General features: G+C 37.9%; 1 protein-coding gene across 2 annotated transcripts in view; it reads right to left on the bottom strand.

Moving 5' to 3' along the window:
• Window positions 1-872: 872 nt before the first annotated feature.
• The window catches only part of SUSD1 (sushi domain containing 1), a 47,334-nt gene continuing 31,686 nt past the window's right edge, over window positions 873-16,520 (bottom strand). The window contains exons 12-17 of one of the 2 annotated variants that reach the window (XM_050716162.1): window positions 13,855-13,948; window positions 12,508-12,763; window positions 7,700-7,739; window positions 4,753-4,846; window positions 4,211-4,244; window positions 874-2,036 (exon numbers count right to left, since the gene is read on the bottom strand). In XM_050716162.1, coding sequence (XP_050572119.1) covers window positions 1,872-2,036; window positions 4,211-4,244; window positions 4,753-4,846; window positions 7,700-7,739; window positions 12,508-12,763; window positions 13,855-13,948 — 683 coding nt within the window. In that variant the 3' untranslated portion in view covers window positions 874-1,871. Of the gene's footprint in view, window positions 2,037-4,210; window positions 4,245-4,752; window positions 4,847-7,699; window positions 7,740-12,507; window positions 12,764-13,854; window positions 13,949-16,520 lie in introns of both variants that reach the window. The other variant, XM_035564572.2, reaches the window with a different exon arrangement.

Here is a 16,520-nt window from a genome sequence, read left to right on the forward strand (position 1 = left end):
AATCATTAAATACATTATGTAGTTGCTAGCAGAAGCGTGGTGGTTTAATAAGAAAGAAGACTTGCTCTGAAAAAGCTTGTATTCTGAGAAGACAAGCTAGGTAGAGAATAGTCACATGCCTATTTGCCCAAGGTTGCATGAAGACCTCCAACTTTCTAGAACGAAAAGATGAACTTCATGTTCCTGGTCCAGCACAACGTAAGGTAACTGCTGGTCTTAGTATATGTGCAAGAAGTTTTCATTCACAGAGGATGGCATGTCATGTCTCTTTAAATTACTTCCTGCCTCTTCAGCTCTCTCATATTTAGGAACAGCTGCTTATGAATTCTTGCTGGACAAGAGTGTCAGGAAAATGAACCATAATGAAGTGCTTCAGTTTATACAGCTACACCAAACCTTGGCAATCTATCCCAATGAGAAATGGAATTAAGAACGGAATGTGTGAGAATGAATTCCACAGGAGAAACTGCAAACTTAAGTAACAGTAACCCAACAAGAACAGTTCTGTTATTCTTAATTGGTGGAGAAAAATGCTACCAACTCTTTATCACTAATGTGTACAAAGGCGTTTTTACTCAGCTGCCAACTACTGAAGATCTACTGACTTGATGGGCAGATGTAGTAATCAGTGGAAATGGTGGATAACAGAAGTAATACCCATGTATTGCTACTGCCCTAATCTCAGAAAAATATTCCTAGCTATTTGCAATTTTATGTTAATTCCTCTCTGCTTTACCAACTACAAAGTCTTCTGTTACACTTTAAAATATCCCTTCTGAACACCAAAAAAGGAATTATACCACCCAGAGAGACTGCATGCCTGAAATAAAAAAAATAAATTAAAATAAAAGCCAACAGGAATCAGAAACATTTAGAATTCCAAAAAGGTATATCGTATATTCAAAGTGGTGAGATACAAAACATAACTTCAAAAAAGTGACTAAATTACTAAAGCTCAAAACTTCTTTTTATTTCACCAGTTAACAGAATGATTTTTCTAGTATTACTCAAAGCATCTTCTGAACAGGAGTGGAAGTGAGCACAGACAATTGCTTCTTTCTTATAGGAGGGAAAAATATTATTTGGGAGGATGTCATAGGAAATTGGTTAACTGTACTTTATCAGCTGACTCTAACCAGATGTTACATACCTGTGCAGACAATGATTTTAATGTCGTTATTCAGTTGTAATTATAAAACAGAGATTAATAAAACTGAACTTAACACAGGTAGCTCTTGATTTAAAATAGTTTCACATGACACTAAAGCTACTTATTTTTTTTGCAACTGCAGTTTTATAAACTGGTGTACTATTTGCAATTACTCCTAATTGCTATGAGATTGCAATATCTACGGAACATGTGTTGGTGACACTATTTCACGTGACAACTTCACTCTGTACTTGTTACTGAAGTAGCGTTACGCATGAGTGACTGATGAAATCTCCTACATTTTTACTTGGAAAGACAGCAGGCACTTAATCTGAGGTAAAAGTTGATCTGTATTTTCTCTCATAATGGGTCAGTTTGTATGTCCTAAGGCATCTGAAGTAGCAGTTAATCCTCAGACAGTCTCAACTGGATCAGGGGATTATTCATGTAATCAGGTATGATACAGACACTTGCTATCAGGCATCCATGTGGCTGGAATAGCTAAAGCCTGTGGCCGACACATGAGATGCATGCTAACGTCTCTGACACAACATGTTTGTGATGGAAGGTTTTTCTCTCCACACCACGCTGTCAGAAAACAAGGGGACGCAATAAAAAAACCCAGTAACAAACACATTCCAACTGTCAATGCTATAGCAGAGGTGTGCCTTACAGCTACATCCTGACAGGTGTTGGCTTTGGCAGGGAGACTGCATTTTCTTTATGCCAACTTCGAGGGATAACACGTTAGAGAAGAGAGACATTTTCGGTCTCTAGGGACGATGATGCAATCCCGGCTTGTGTCATACCCATGGTAGCAGATAAACGTACACCCTCGCAGGCTAAAGCAGCAGGTGGGGAATGCACTGCACTGTGGAGATAAGATCTGAAGAAAGAGAGAAATATCCAGTTAGAAAAACAAAACAAAAAACAACCAAAAAAAACTTGAAAATAAACATTTAAAACCAAAGCACAAGTCTGACACAGACCTTGTGACACTCATACTGATAGGGTAAACCACATTTTCTGAAGTTTTGGAGGGTTTTCTTTGCAGACCTGAGCTGCTGGTATAATTCTGAACACTACAGCTAGTGTGTGGTAAGTATAAAGTGTTCCAATAGTGTCAGATGACTGCCTGACCTAGGTTAACTTTGGCGATGATAACACTCATGCCCAATGTAGATTTTCACGAAACTGAATTTTGTCACTGTCCTTATACATCTGAATGGGCATCATCTAGTGAAGGAAACAAAGGATTAGGAGGAATGAAGCAAGGTGAATGTGTGACTAAGTATCTCAGTAATAACTAAGGGCTAATACTTAAATGAAAAAAATATTAATAATATTTAAGGACATGAGCACTCAGGTCTGTGTACTTTGTTAATTCAGTGCCAAGCAAACTCAATGAGGATCAGTTAAAACTTGTCAGCAACCATGACAGTAGGAATTCATGATCTGTCCCACTGCAGTAACATGATTCCTGAGACAGCTGACATGACAAGCTGGTGAGCACCTGAATACAGAGAACCTTAGTGACAGAAACTGCAGAGAAATCAAGCTTACAGGGACCCCAACAAATAATCCAAGACCATTCAGCTGACCCCATGGCACGACCAACTGCGGTCACGTCATTCCTGACAAATGTTTGCTTAACCTGCTCTTACAGACCACCCAGAAGCCAGAGTTTCACAGCATTCACAGCAACCTATTCCCACGCCTCCCTCTCCTACCATTCAGGAGTGCACAGGTATATCCATGGGCACCATGGACAGGAGCAGGTTGGACTTTCCATAACAGCTTTTGTGTCTTTGTAAAATATCTCATTCCCTGGCAGCCTCTTCTCTGCCAGGCTAAGCAGCCTACTAGTAGTAGGTCACCCTACTCACACATTGGGTCTGACAGATCTCATGTCTCTGCTTCTGAGTTCATCTGCTTCCTCCACTGGGCCACATCCTCCTTGGAGCACAGTGCCTAGCACCGGACTACGGCCTTACAACTGGACAGGGCAGGAGGCTTACATTGCATATTTGTTCAAACTACCTTTTTACTCAGAAATGCATTACACTGACGCTTGTTTAAAACTGAAAAAGTACATGTTATTTATGGTCACTGCAGCTACTTGTGAGCACTGGAACGTTCATATATCACAAACGTCACCTGGGTTTTCCATCCTCTGCCTCCCACTGTGGATGTGGCAGCTTTGATTTCTGCCAAGGGTTCTGTCTGATCTTCTCTGAAACAGGCAAATGCTTTTGAGACTTTAACTATACTTGGGAACAAGGGCCTACAAAATACCTGGTGAGTTATCAAGTCCCAGCCCCATAGTGTGTAAACATTGCAGCATGATCTCTGTCAAATGTAGCCCATGTACTTAGCTCCTTAAGGACGTCACTTTTTTTTTTTTTAATGATTTATTATTATTTTTGTTTTTCTCATTACTTTTAAAGCAAGGCTGAAATGGAGGATCAGGACCTAATCTTCTCTATACTCATTCACAACTTGTTCATACTCATACACACATGATTCTTCTAGCACTGCCTATTATCTTAAATAGCTCCCTTCTCACAGTGATACTAATCGACCGGAAACAATTTTTAAAAGTATTTATAACCCCTTGTCACATTTTTGTTACAAAAACTGAAATAATTGAGGAGCCTTTCAGAGCACAACAGATGAGGGATGTGCTTCACACTGCAATAAGCCCTCTGCCAGAACCTGCAAGGTGAGACACCAGGACAATAATAACCCCTTCTGCCTTTACGGCCAGGTTGGATGGGGGTTTGAGCAAGCCGGTCTAGTGGGAGGTGTCCCTGCCCATGGCAGCGGGGTTGGAATTAGATGATCTTTAACGTCCCTTCCAACCCAAACCATTCTATGATTCTATGAAATCCATAAATTCCATGCATTCCCCAAACTGTAGGCTCCCGACCATGCAAGCGACATAAATTGGAAGAATATTCTTGAACATATTAGAGCAACAACAAAGACCTGTTTTGTAGGCAAGAGATTTTACACATACATAGACATACACAGTTGCTGAAAGGCTCCTTGTTGTTTTACCTTTGAAAGGAGAACAGTCATAAAGTCATTGCCCCTGCATGAAGGATCACAAAATATAAAGAAATCAATCAGATTTCCAAAATGCTTTAATTGTGTCCTTTAGCTAAGAATCAAACACTACTGAAAAACCATCTTCCTTGTCATTTTGAAGGAAGTTGGGAACACTGGAAATTGGCTCTTTACATAAGTAACATACAGCAACATTTCTGTTGCCATGACTTCACTTTTAGAGTAGCACACCAGACAAACTTCTAGTTACCATTAAAGCAAAACGTATCTGAACAAAATTCCTCATGCTCTTCACTTTCTGAATCCTTCCTTTACTATGAGTCCGATACTTTTCAGATGTTTCCCGAGTGATTGCAAAGACATAAAAGGCATCAATTCAAGCAAAGTCAGAGTAAGGGGACACTGAAGGAATTCTTCATAAAATTTATAACCCACCCAAGAGGCCTTAAACAAGCAGGTTGGCTAGAAAGACTATCTGAAAAGCAAGACATGTAAGCCTTCTGGAGGATGACTTAACTGGAGTTTATACATACCGTGCTGCTGAGAATGACAGGAACAGTATAACGCAGACAGCAGCAAGTGACCCAAATGCAACAGCAGTCATGTATTGAAGAGTGGGTGATAAATCTGAAAGAAAAATATCAAATATATCAAATGAACAAATAGCAAGTAATGAAGCTTCAGTCTGGCGATGGACCTACTGAGTCTGCTCAAAGCTAGAGTACTGTAACAAAACTACTGTGCTGGACTTGCCATGCCATCAAGCAGTAATAGAGCTGACTATTCAGCAGCTACCAGACTGCTGAGGATGTAAGATTAAATGGTGCATTTCTCAAAAGCGATTACACTTCTCCATCCACCAGTTTCCCACTTTTTTTTTTTTTAGTAAGATAATTACTGTCCACATTTTCCCCTCTCACCATTGGCAATTTCAGTCTAAATCAAATGCCAAGGTAGTCTCTTGTGACAAAAAGACCTAATGCTTAATTAAATGGCTTGATGCATCTCTTTCAAAATTTTTGTATCTGGGCATGGATTTCCCTTCCCCATTCTTTTTTCTTCCCAAGTGAAAAAAAAACCAGAAATAAACCTGGCAATGATAGCCTTATCCAAGCCTATCTTACCAGAAACCACTGAAGGACAGAACAGAAGGCTTGTAGTGATTTACAATTGAAACCAGAATTACTAAGAACTACCTGCAAAGGTTGCCTGAGAAAAGAAAACGCAATCGTTTCCAGCTACCTCCTTCCCATTTTCAGTATCAGTCATGGGTTACTCATTTCCTTCTCGATTTCCCACAGACATCTGGGGTAATGGATTTTGTTCCGGCAAGATTCCACAACCCTACTTGCTGTTAAATCTTGCAAGCACAAGTATTTAATGTCTCACCAAAAATTTAAATTCTTGCAAAAACAACATTCAGTGAAATTACAGCATATGTCTACAATGAGAACCTGGCTGCCCAAACATCAGAAAAGCAATTTCTGTTACTTAAGTGGAAAACTTTCTTTAGCTCATCTGAATGCACCGACACAAAGCTGGCTGGACATTCACCCAAAACATCCTCAACAACTCGTCTGAAGCACAAATAATCATACAAATCCATAAGGTGCACTTGATCAGTTAACCATCTTTGCTCACGTCTCCTCAATAAAACATGACTTGTATCTAAGTAGCAACTCTCACCTGCTATCTTAGCTGATGTCTGGGAAAATAATTTCAGACAGAGACCCTACGAGGAAAATCTGTTCTACCTACAAGCATGTTCAGTTTAGATACAAGTTATACATGTCCTTACATCACTGTCATGCCAGTTTCCATACGTTAGTTACACAGAACAGATGCTGACCCTCCATAAAAATGAAAGAACTGCCTTCCCAACACATAGTAGTCTATTTTGTGAAAAAACTCAAAATCTACTTTACTCAGACAACTATTTGTAACAGAAGTAAGCACGCTTGCTATAGCTCTCTACCACTCTTCATGACAATGATTTATCCAAGAATGTATACCATTGTCTATGTGGAAGTTGAAATCTTTCAATTTAGTTTACATTTAATTTACAGATCTGCCCTTCACACAGGTTGAGCTAAGTATAACTCCTCAAAGGTTTCAGTAAGCCAAAAATACCCTCAGCCTCTCCAGCTGCAGAAGTACATTAGGCCAAGGACACTGCTTGGCTGGAAGTCTGTACAATATAGAGGAAAATGCATTTACAACAGAAAACCAAAGGCCTGTCCTACTCCCACATTCCATTGCCCATTCTTTTTCCCAAAATAAAATCCACCTACACCTAAGACCATCTCTGACAATGCTCCAGAAGGTGATAAAAAACAAGTTCAAAGAGGACAATTCTTCGTCTTTTCAGAATTATTTTACAGCTCTTGCCTTTCTGGACCAGCAATAGAGCCATCAAGCCTATTGAATCTTTGAGCTTATCAGAGTATCTCATAACCACAACTGCCTAAGTGATATTCTACGTGTGGTGGTAAATGAACCAGTCTGAGAGTAAACCACAAAAAAAAAAACAACTTAGAAATAAATAAACACTTGTCAGTGGAAGACTAGTAATAAGAGTCAGATGTGGTTTTTGATGAACAGTGGGAAAAATGCAACACAAGTGCCTCATCATTCTAAAGTACTATCTCACTCTCCAGTGCCATTGAATTTCCAAACACCAGTTCATGAATCTTTCAACTCAAAAGCAGAATTTAGAGTTTGTAGGAGTCTCTAGTGGTGTTGCTTTTTTTTTTTTTTTTTTTCTCAGGAGAGGCAAGCGCTTGCTTTCGCTGAAACATGACAAAATTAATAAAGAAAGTACTTTCTACCATGGTGGAAAGGAGAAAAACTTGATTTAGAGCTGATTCCAAACTCTCCTCTGAGGTAATCTCTTTCTCTGAAACATTTTACAGTAGAAAAGAAAAACAAGGAGAAAGCTACACTCTCCTATTGGCTTTTTAAGTTTTGCCGTTATACTTTATGAAACTGTACTTACAAGAACAAAAATTATCCATATTTTTCACTTCTGCATCGTGTCTTTTATTTTCCTAAATTCACAAAAGGACTTAATCCTCCGAGGACTACCAAGGTGGAATTAACAATGCATTTCCTGATAGACAGAAAATATTCAAAACAAAACAAAACAAAAAACACCTCAAAGCCTATATAGAACTATCTTAAAACTAGTTTTTAAGATTTAACTTTTGTTCTTCAAGTCCTTTGTGCACAAATGTTGCTGTAAGATTTAGGTGGGATGCAAAGAAAGAGTAATACTGTAAAACAAGCAGAGAATCCATTTTGGAACATCATAATCTAGATACCAAAGTGCAAAATGAATTTTTTGCCTCTAACCTCTCCCATCCTCAAAGTCATTCAACTATTATTGGAGAATGAAAGAACAGCCACAGCAATTACTTGTTTATGCTGGCAAGCAAGGCCATGATACCTTCTATTTTTTCACTAAAGGAAAATTTGACTTACTTTTAATTTGTGCCCATACAGCACAGGACTGTGTTCTCACCTGAAAATGAAAGCATAAAAATTACTGTTTCTCACGAGAGAAATTTATTATCACTTACACACTCTGCAAGAGCAGTCATCCACTACGTACTGAATTTTATTACTTTTATGAACGTTTTTGTTTTTTTTTCCCCTGGTAGCAGCCCCTATCTTGACTATAAATTTTATAAGCTATAAAGATAAGATCAGAGATACAGCTTTGATGAAAGCCCGGCTCTAGTTTTTCAGATCATCATTCTTCCTCTCTTTCTACAACCTATGCAGGTAAATGTCATCAAAGGATCTTTGAAGCTGCTTAGATACGAATTCAGAATTTATGAAATGCCAAGATAAGGCTGAACATGCTGTATTAACTCTATCCCCATGTAGCACATATACATTGAAATACTTAATGACATGGTTTTCAAATACTACATCACTCCCCCTTCCCCCAGGTCCCCAGTATGACAACTTGCTCGGTAATTTTAAAATATTTTTGTACAATACTTAAAGTAGCTAATGTTTACAGTAGTTGAATAAATGTTTATTAAGGATCTTCTTTTGCAATTGTTTAACAAGTTTGCTTTTTACTGTAAGTTCTGTTCCCTGTATAGCTTTCCCCCTGCACTTCACACTCATACTTACACAAGAAGACTCCCAATTGCCAGTTCTGTTTAATATCTACTGTTTATTTTATCATCACTGTGAATTCTGTTTTTGTAGTGCTTCTGCACATATTTTCCAGCTAAATGATTCTCACAGACCTTCGTAAAATAAATGCACACATTTTTTTGTGTGTTTTAGCAAAATACATATTATGTTGCTCTGGATAATGACATGTTTCTATGAAATCGAAGGCTACATTTTGAAGCATTTGCACAGAAGGGCAAAGGCACATTTGTATGCATAATTTTCCTTTGGTGTGTTGGCATGAAGAAGTGTGGAATTTCAGTGCTTCTTAAAATATTTTTTATACAGAATTTTCTGGTTATTTAAAATGACAAAACACTAACAGAGGGAATCCTATTAGGAGAATCAGAATAAATATTAAGGGGTGGATTTAAAACCAAATGCCAGATTCTGGCAAGCATTCATATAAGTGCCATCATCTTGAGATAGCTGCCTCTGCCACATACTCTGGTTTGCAGGAAATCAGTGCTCTCCTGCCTGTAAGAGAAGTTAGAGAGCTCCCAGGAACCCCTGCAGTGAAGTTCACTGACCTACACTTCACACTAAATCAAATTACAGTCCCTTTCTTTGATGAATTAGCAGCTGGTCACAACAGTAAACCTCAACACCCTTCCAGAAAATTCTTAGTCAAGTTACTCCTGCAAATACTCAAGCATCCATGGATCTCAAACTCCGGATTTCAACCTTGGTATTCAGCTTTCTACACTGAAACTAGTTAAACTGGGGATAGAAACTCCTTTCAGAGATGAACACTTAAAAGACTTCTGGAGAAAAGAGAAAACATCTTGTACACATACACTTTTCTTAGCTGATTTCTTACTGGGCTAGTTTTAACTAACTTTTCTGCCAGCAGAGGCCATTTTTGATTAATTTTTTTTTTAAAAAATCCCTCAGATTTTTATTGAAAATACTGCATGTTACAGAACTGAGTTACCTTCACCTTTCACAGTACTACTCTTACTTTTTACATAGATAAACTGTTCGCTCCAAAACAGCTGATGTTGACACTGAAGACTGAGGCTGAACAAAAGTTATACTAAAGAAATTATTCTCAAATAATTTTAAGCTTGAAGCACCTTTTTAGTTCTGGCCCTTCACTTTGAGCCTTGGCTCTTTGCACAGCATGGAATCCATAAAGTAATCACTGGAGACAAAAATAGGTACCACATGGGACTGAGTTATGTGATTAGAAACATCCTTTACAGAGAACAACACTTCCAAGGGTGGACAATTTGTTCCACTTAAGTAGTGTTTTTCCTTGTCTGTTCCCAAACCATCCTCTTGTCTCCATCATTCCTATATTCTAATTGCCAAATTCATCAATATGAAAAATGGTAACTTCTATTATCTCTAACTTCCTAACTGACTTCCTTTTACATTCCCAATGATCTCTTCAGATAATATGATTAGCCTTTTAACACATCTGAATGTCTTGCACAACTGAAATATGCATTTCTGGTCCTCCACCTTGGAAAATAAGCAGGAAATAAAAACCACACAGCAGACAGCTTTCTCAGGGCTTCCAAATATGAGAAAATGATAAATGAAAGTGAACTCAGTATGACGGAATAGCTTACTTGTCATTACCATGTCCACAAATTTTTATCTGAACTGATTTTCCCACCTTTGCTACAAAGAAGATATGTTGGGTATATGGAGGGATAACGGCAATAAAAAAATCACAACCTAGCCATGATTTTATAGCATGTATGACACAAAATACACCATTCTCAGCATGAAGGGACCTGGAGCCAGAAGGCACTTTGGCTGTATTCAAGTAGAAATGTAGGCACAGAATCACAGAATCACAGGCTGAGGTTGGAAGGAACCTCTGAAGATCATCCAGTCCAATCCCCCTGTTGAGCAGGATCACCTAGAGCATGTTGCACAGGATGGCATCCAGACAGGTTTTGAATATCTCCAGAGAAGGAGACTCCACAACCTCTCTGGGCAGCCTGTTCCAGTGCTCTGTCACTCTTGCAGTAAAGAAGTGCCCTGATTTCAGATGTGATAATAAGTGAGGGCCAATTAAAGATCGTATTTTAGAAAGATTTTTAAATATGCAATTTTAGAGTCCAAATTCAGTCACTTTAGTGATCAGACTGTCAGAAATTCTCAGCACCCAACAGACTTCGATTTAGAATTCTGAATTCCTGGAACTTCTCTAATACCAACAGTTGTACAAAATATGGTGGCGTGAGAACTGAAGACAAACCAATACTTATGAGTTACAAGAAAATGTTCCATTTCGAAGAAGAAGGGACGGGAATGAAAGTTGTCTGGTCTTTTCAACCCTAATGATGATTTGTAACTGTTATAACTTTATGTACCGTATTTATTAAGAAAAGCCATACAGGAAAGTGTATATTAGGGAACTAATGTGTTTTATGTAATGAAAGGAAGCCGATGTGTGTGTGTGAATGTGTAATGAAAGGAAGCCAAGAGTGACTTCTACAAATAAAAGTATTAATATTCCATTAAATTAGTGGCCTAGAAAATATGTCTGGCAATGCTGAAGATGAAAAAAACAGGAAATATTCTATATCAAAGAGAATAAGAATATAACTTAGAAGCAGTTCAACAAACAGCTTGCAGAGCTGCTTAAGCAATCTGCACTGTCGTGTGCAGGAAAAGCCTCAACACAAATAATAATAAGTAATGTTCCCCAGTAACAGAAAACATCAAAGGGAAAGAGCTGGGGAAACCAATACATAAAACCCTATGATGTATAAACTGAGCTCAGACTTATTTAGGAAAGCTTAGACAGGCTAAACTTTTATATACTTCTGTCAATAACAATCCTGCTCCACGGAGTAAATTCTTCTAAAAAATACAGTCTGACATCCAAAGTCTGGAATATTTTGGGTTTATTTCTCCTGAACCAAATGTCTTTAGATGTCATTTCTCTACTTACTGCCTCACGCAAATAATTAAAAATTTATGACAAGTAACAGACTTGTATCAGGATCAGAAACCAAGTTGTCTGTGCTACAAAACTTCCTGGGCTATTATTAAAGTAGAAAAAAAAAATACCAAAAAACATACTTTGCACTGATTAATAAATACCAGCAACAGCTCTTACATGTATTTGCTTTATTTCACTCAGTTTGGACTGAAACAGTTATATTTCTTACCAGAAGCTGTATTCACTTACTCAGATTTGGGTGTAGGCATCCAAAATTACACAGAATTATTTACAAGTGACTCACAGATGAGTTTTTGCCTGCTTCCTTGCTTCGTGGTGCATACACAAGGCCCCAGAACTCTATTTTCATGTTATGGACAGCAGGCTGAGACAGCTTTTAGGTGTTTCGGGTATTTTTTGTTTAGTAGGTGGTGGTTTATTTTGTTTTTACATTTGACATTCAGGAACTGTATGCATGTGAAAATTACAGTGCATGGGAGAAAAACTACCTACTGCTGAGGCCGTAAGATTGACAACCTCTTGACCATTGAGATGGATAATGACTGGAAAACTAGTGGCATAATGACATTGTGGGAGGCAAAACACTGGAACACTGGACAGCTGAGAGAAACCTACAGTTAAGAAACATTTTGTTTCTAAATAAAATACGTATTTACCTTAAAATGTAAAAAAATGAAATAAAAAAATGCTAGTAGCATGGTTTTCCAACAAAGCTTCCTCGAAAGAGATGGAGTTGACATTCTCTGTTGTTCAGAAGGTAACACACATGCCAAAATATACTTTTCCCGTATCACTTGGGGAACTGGAATATAACTTACAATTCAAAACCGAGAGAATTTTTCATTGCTAAAGAGAGATTTTCAGATTTTCACAATAATCTCTCTCACCAAGTTCTCGCCTAATAGACACCCTTAATTGTGCAGGGAAGAGATGGCCCTTCATATTTAGCTCTTTCTATTGTTTGCCTTTTGGCATCCAGAGCTGCTCCAGTGTTACAATGAGATAAATATCTGTATGGAATTACAAGAGTTATTTAAAGAGGCTTCAGATTTAATCTAATTCTGTCAAACAGCATCATAAAAATTTAACACAAAGCTAACGTTTTCCTTTTTTTTTTTCCCCAGCAACACTTCATTCAACTGGTATAAAGAAAAGGTTTTAGAACATCCATTACCTTATTCCACTCGCTTATTATTCTCAAAAAAACACAGTACTCGTTTCCCAGCTTTAAAGGAGCATTATAAAACTTTCCGTAGTAATGTCTGTCTCCAAGAGCAACTGGCATGTTATCAGCAACATCCTTCGCCTGAAATTCAGCTGCTACATATCCCTTAGTGTCAGTGGTGTTACTAAAGAAAGTTGCAGCAGCAAAGGAGTCACAAATAAAAGTACTTTGCAAACCCAGAGGAAGCACAATCACTTGATAAAGACTAGAGTGAAACAAAAAAAAAAAGTAAACATTAGCCCTCAGTTCAATATAATAAGCAACAGATATTCATTACATTTTCATATTATGTTTTCTACATATAACCTCTTAACTGCTTTTAATCAATGTCCAATACAAATTCTTCTTGTACTGAAATATTTCACTGTGAGTGTTCCCTTGCATTTTGAAATAAATGCATGCACAGTTTAAACTCGGGACTCCTTGTCACATGCAAATTAACATGTCCATTCATACTCAGAAGAGCATCAAACCAAATTACTGCAGGCTGCCTTTGGCTTCTCTCACCTTACACTTAAGTTCATCTACGAAACAGAAGACATCACTGGCTTCTAAAAACAATGCCTAATTTCTGAGAAACAAGACTTTTTCTGTTTCAAGGAGAGGACAGATACCATTTGTACAAAATTAATTACATCTGTCTCCAAACCTCTCAAAATAATGTTTTGTTTATGGTATTCAAAAGTACGAAGAGTCATTGTTACAGCTGTTACACTTAGTCATTTCCCGATATATTATCAGCTTTCAAATGTTTTCTGCTTTACAGAAAATACATGTATTTTTGAATTACAATTAATAATTCTTCTCTTTCTTTCACAAACAGCACTTAGCAAGATATAAAACCTTTTACTCTAGAAATGTATTTTGGTAGTAATACTCTAATGTGAAAATACTACTTCAGCATACGCGTAAATACAGACTGTTCTAAATTGCCTCTGTGACCTAGAAAAAAAAATTCTGGCTGCATGACTTCATTGGAAAACAAAAATTACAGGGGTTGTATTGCTCTTGGATGCATCAATAAAAATCTAGTGTGACTTTACTGTGGATAAAGGGGGGAAAAAAAAACAACACTGAGAACTCAGAATTATCAAAAACAGAATTTTGGTCCAGGAAGTAGGGAAGTCTTTAGCCAAATATTCTGCTAAGGGAGGAAAAACTGGGAGTTACAGCTTAACTTTTCTCCCATTACTAACAACAACAAAAAAATCTAATCCAAACAAAAATCTCCAATATGGAAGTAACATAAATCTGCAGAATGTTTCTTCAAAGGGTAATGAGTGCTCATAGACAAACCTGATCGGCCCATTTCGATCTTCTGCTTTCCGGAGTCTGAGCAAGGGTGCAGAACCTTTTGCTGCAACAAATTCTACATCTGGGAATGGGGGATCTAAAAAGTAAACAAATACCAGCACTTCAGAGAGGTTTTAGAAATATTGCAGGCATGAGGGTTCCTAGTTACTTCTTCCCCCAGACTTCCTCTATCAACCAAACTTCAAACCCCAGTGGCTACAGTCTGACTCGTCAAGAAAAACACTCGGCAAATATGAGCACAATGAAACAGCAACCCTAACTCAAATGCCTGCATTGAAGTACATGTGCCACTTGGGAAGAACAGAGATACAAAGAATAATGGCAGACTGCAAAGAACAGGAAAGATTTATAGGAAGAAGCAATATTATTTAGTAGACTAACTGAAATGGTCAAGGAGAAGTAAAATGTAAATCTTTGGGCACATAGCCCACTATGAGAAATAAGTCAGTATGAATAAAGGAAAATTTATCAGAGCCAAAAGTACTTTCAAGAAGGCAAGTTCTATAGTTACTGCACACAATCAGCTAGTGATATCCAGCCCCTTAAATTGGATTTCGATATGGGTACCGTGCTCTAATTTGTTCTAGTGGGAATTTGCATCAAGGCCAAAACAGAACAAACACTTTCTGCTGCCAGTTTTGATGGCAACAATGACAGCTGCAGACTGACAGAGATCGGTGCTATGGTAATGGAAATTACCACTATCAGCCTAGAAGCACAAACGAAAAGAGCTTTGGTGTGTGCAGCTGGGGTGGGCAGAGTGTGAAGTTTAGATAGTATCACCCCAGAAAACCAAAAGAACTAGCATGGATATTTACAGGTATGGGTAGGCTGTTTGAAAACTGGTCTATCAAACTGTTTACATGACTTTGAGTAACAAATGCAGTGCTTCAGTGCTTGTTTGCAGGAAAACCAAGGCTTCAGAGTGCCATTTGAAAGAATAATCAATGTCATGGAGACAAACAAGAAAACCAAGGCACATTTGCCAAAGTTTAGACACATCAGGCAAATCCTTGCTGAGATATGTGGACTTTTCAAACAGCTGGAATAGAAGCAGGTGTACATACATTTTGACCTACAGAAAATCATCAGTACAGCTGGAAAAAATGAGGGTTGGCAGAAAAACTGTAAAGTTTTTACAGACGAACTGGTAAATGGGGAGCTAGAAAAAGATAAAATGTTGAAAGCAGAAGTCCTGGCGTGCAGAAAGGTCATGACAGTTCCTCCAAGACTGAACGCAGTAAGTACCAAGACTATCATTTTGTTAACAATCATGGTGCAAAATCTGGGTGTGTAGAGATGAGCATGCTGCTCAAACAATGCTAGGCAGTGTAAAACCAAAGCAGTATGGGGATGTTACACAAGAGGAACTGATTGAACTTGAAAGCTGTTGTTCTGAAGAAAAGGGATGCTATTCAACAGCATAATGTGAAAAGCAAATATACATGGGGCTACTAACATGATTTTTTTTGTTGTATTTCTGAGGTTTGCTTGAGTAGTAGGAAAACCACCTTAGAATGATTGTTAGTCACCAGATCACCAGAATGGTAACAAAAAAAAAAAAAAAGAAAAAAGGAGAAAAAAAGAAATTGCAGCTTGAAAAAGCCTAAGAAATAGATTTCTGCAACACTAGAATAATACCAGCACAGGTACAGAGGATTCAAGTGTGGTAATTTCACAACAGTCTGAAGTTCCAATCAGTCCAACAGAGCTAAATCAAACCAGTGCAGAGGATGACTACAAAAAAGTACTATACAAATAATGAATACAAGACGAACCAGAAACTTGTCTCATACCTTTGAAAATGAAATCTGAGAGCCTACATGATCTCTGCTTTAAATAGATGGCACCAAGATGGGAAAGGAACAACGTAAGTATAACATACCCAAAATAAACACAACGTGCCAGACATATATCCCTATGAAGGAAAACCCTACCTTGCCCTTGGTAAAAATCATCCTCAGGAGATCCTCCTGACAAAGCTACCCTTTGGCTAGCTTACCTAGCCGAACTAATTGCCCTGGCAGTTCCCTTTATCAGGTCCTCTTCAAAACCAGGCTATGGGTAAACCACTCACAAAGAAGCCAGTTATGAATGATTAGGATTGAAACGAGAGTAAGATCTGCATCCAGCAAAGCCTGAATGTTTTAGAGAAGCTTTTCTCTAGCAGTAGACAAAGCAGAAAATCCTTTCATATAGTTTCCTGAGTTAATGAATTTTATTACATGGCTGCCTGCAAGAACATGAGTTGGTCCTTACTTTGGAGTGTCATCTCAATACTTCTATGACTACAGATACTTTAACATTTATGGACTAGCTATTTCTAGCTGAACAAAATAAATGAACAAGTAATATTTGACAGTCAAGCTCTACGTCCTTTACACCTTGCAAAGATAAGTAAACAGAACTTAAGACCTGCAAACCCTCCCTTAACTTCAATGGTTCCTCAGAAGAGACACTGCCAGTGGACCCGGAGATAGGAATATACATTCTGTCAGGGCAGATTTATCTGGTACATTTCTCATACCTACCTTTCCCTTCATATCCAGTACGACCAAGAGACACTATTGTTAATTTCTCTTGTGAATTTTCCAATATCCAAGAAAAAAACTGGGAATTTCTTCTTTAATGCCAGGTAGAATATGCAA

Source organism: Cygnus atratus, chromosome Z (genome assembly GCF_013377495.2).
Source record: "Cygnus atratus isolate AKBS03 ecotype Queensland, Australia chromosome Z, CAtr_DNAZoo_HiC_assembly, whole genome shotgun sequence".
Lineage (NCBI taxonomy): Eukaryota > Metazoa > Chordata > Aves > Anseriformes > Anatidae > Cygnus > Cygnus atratus.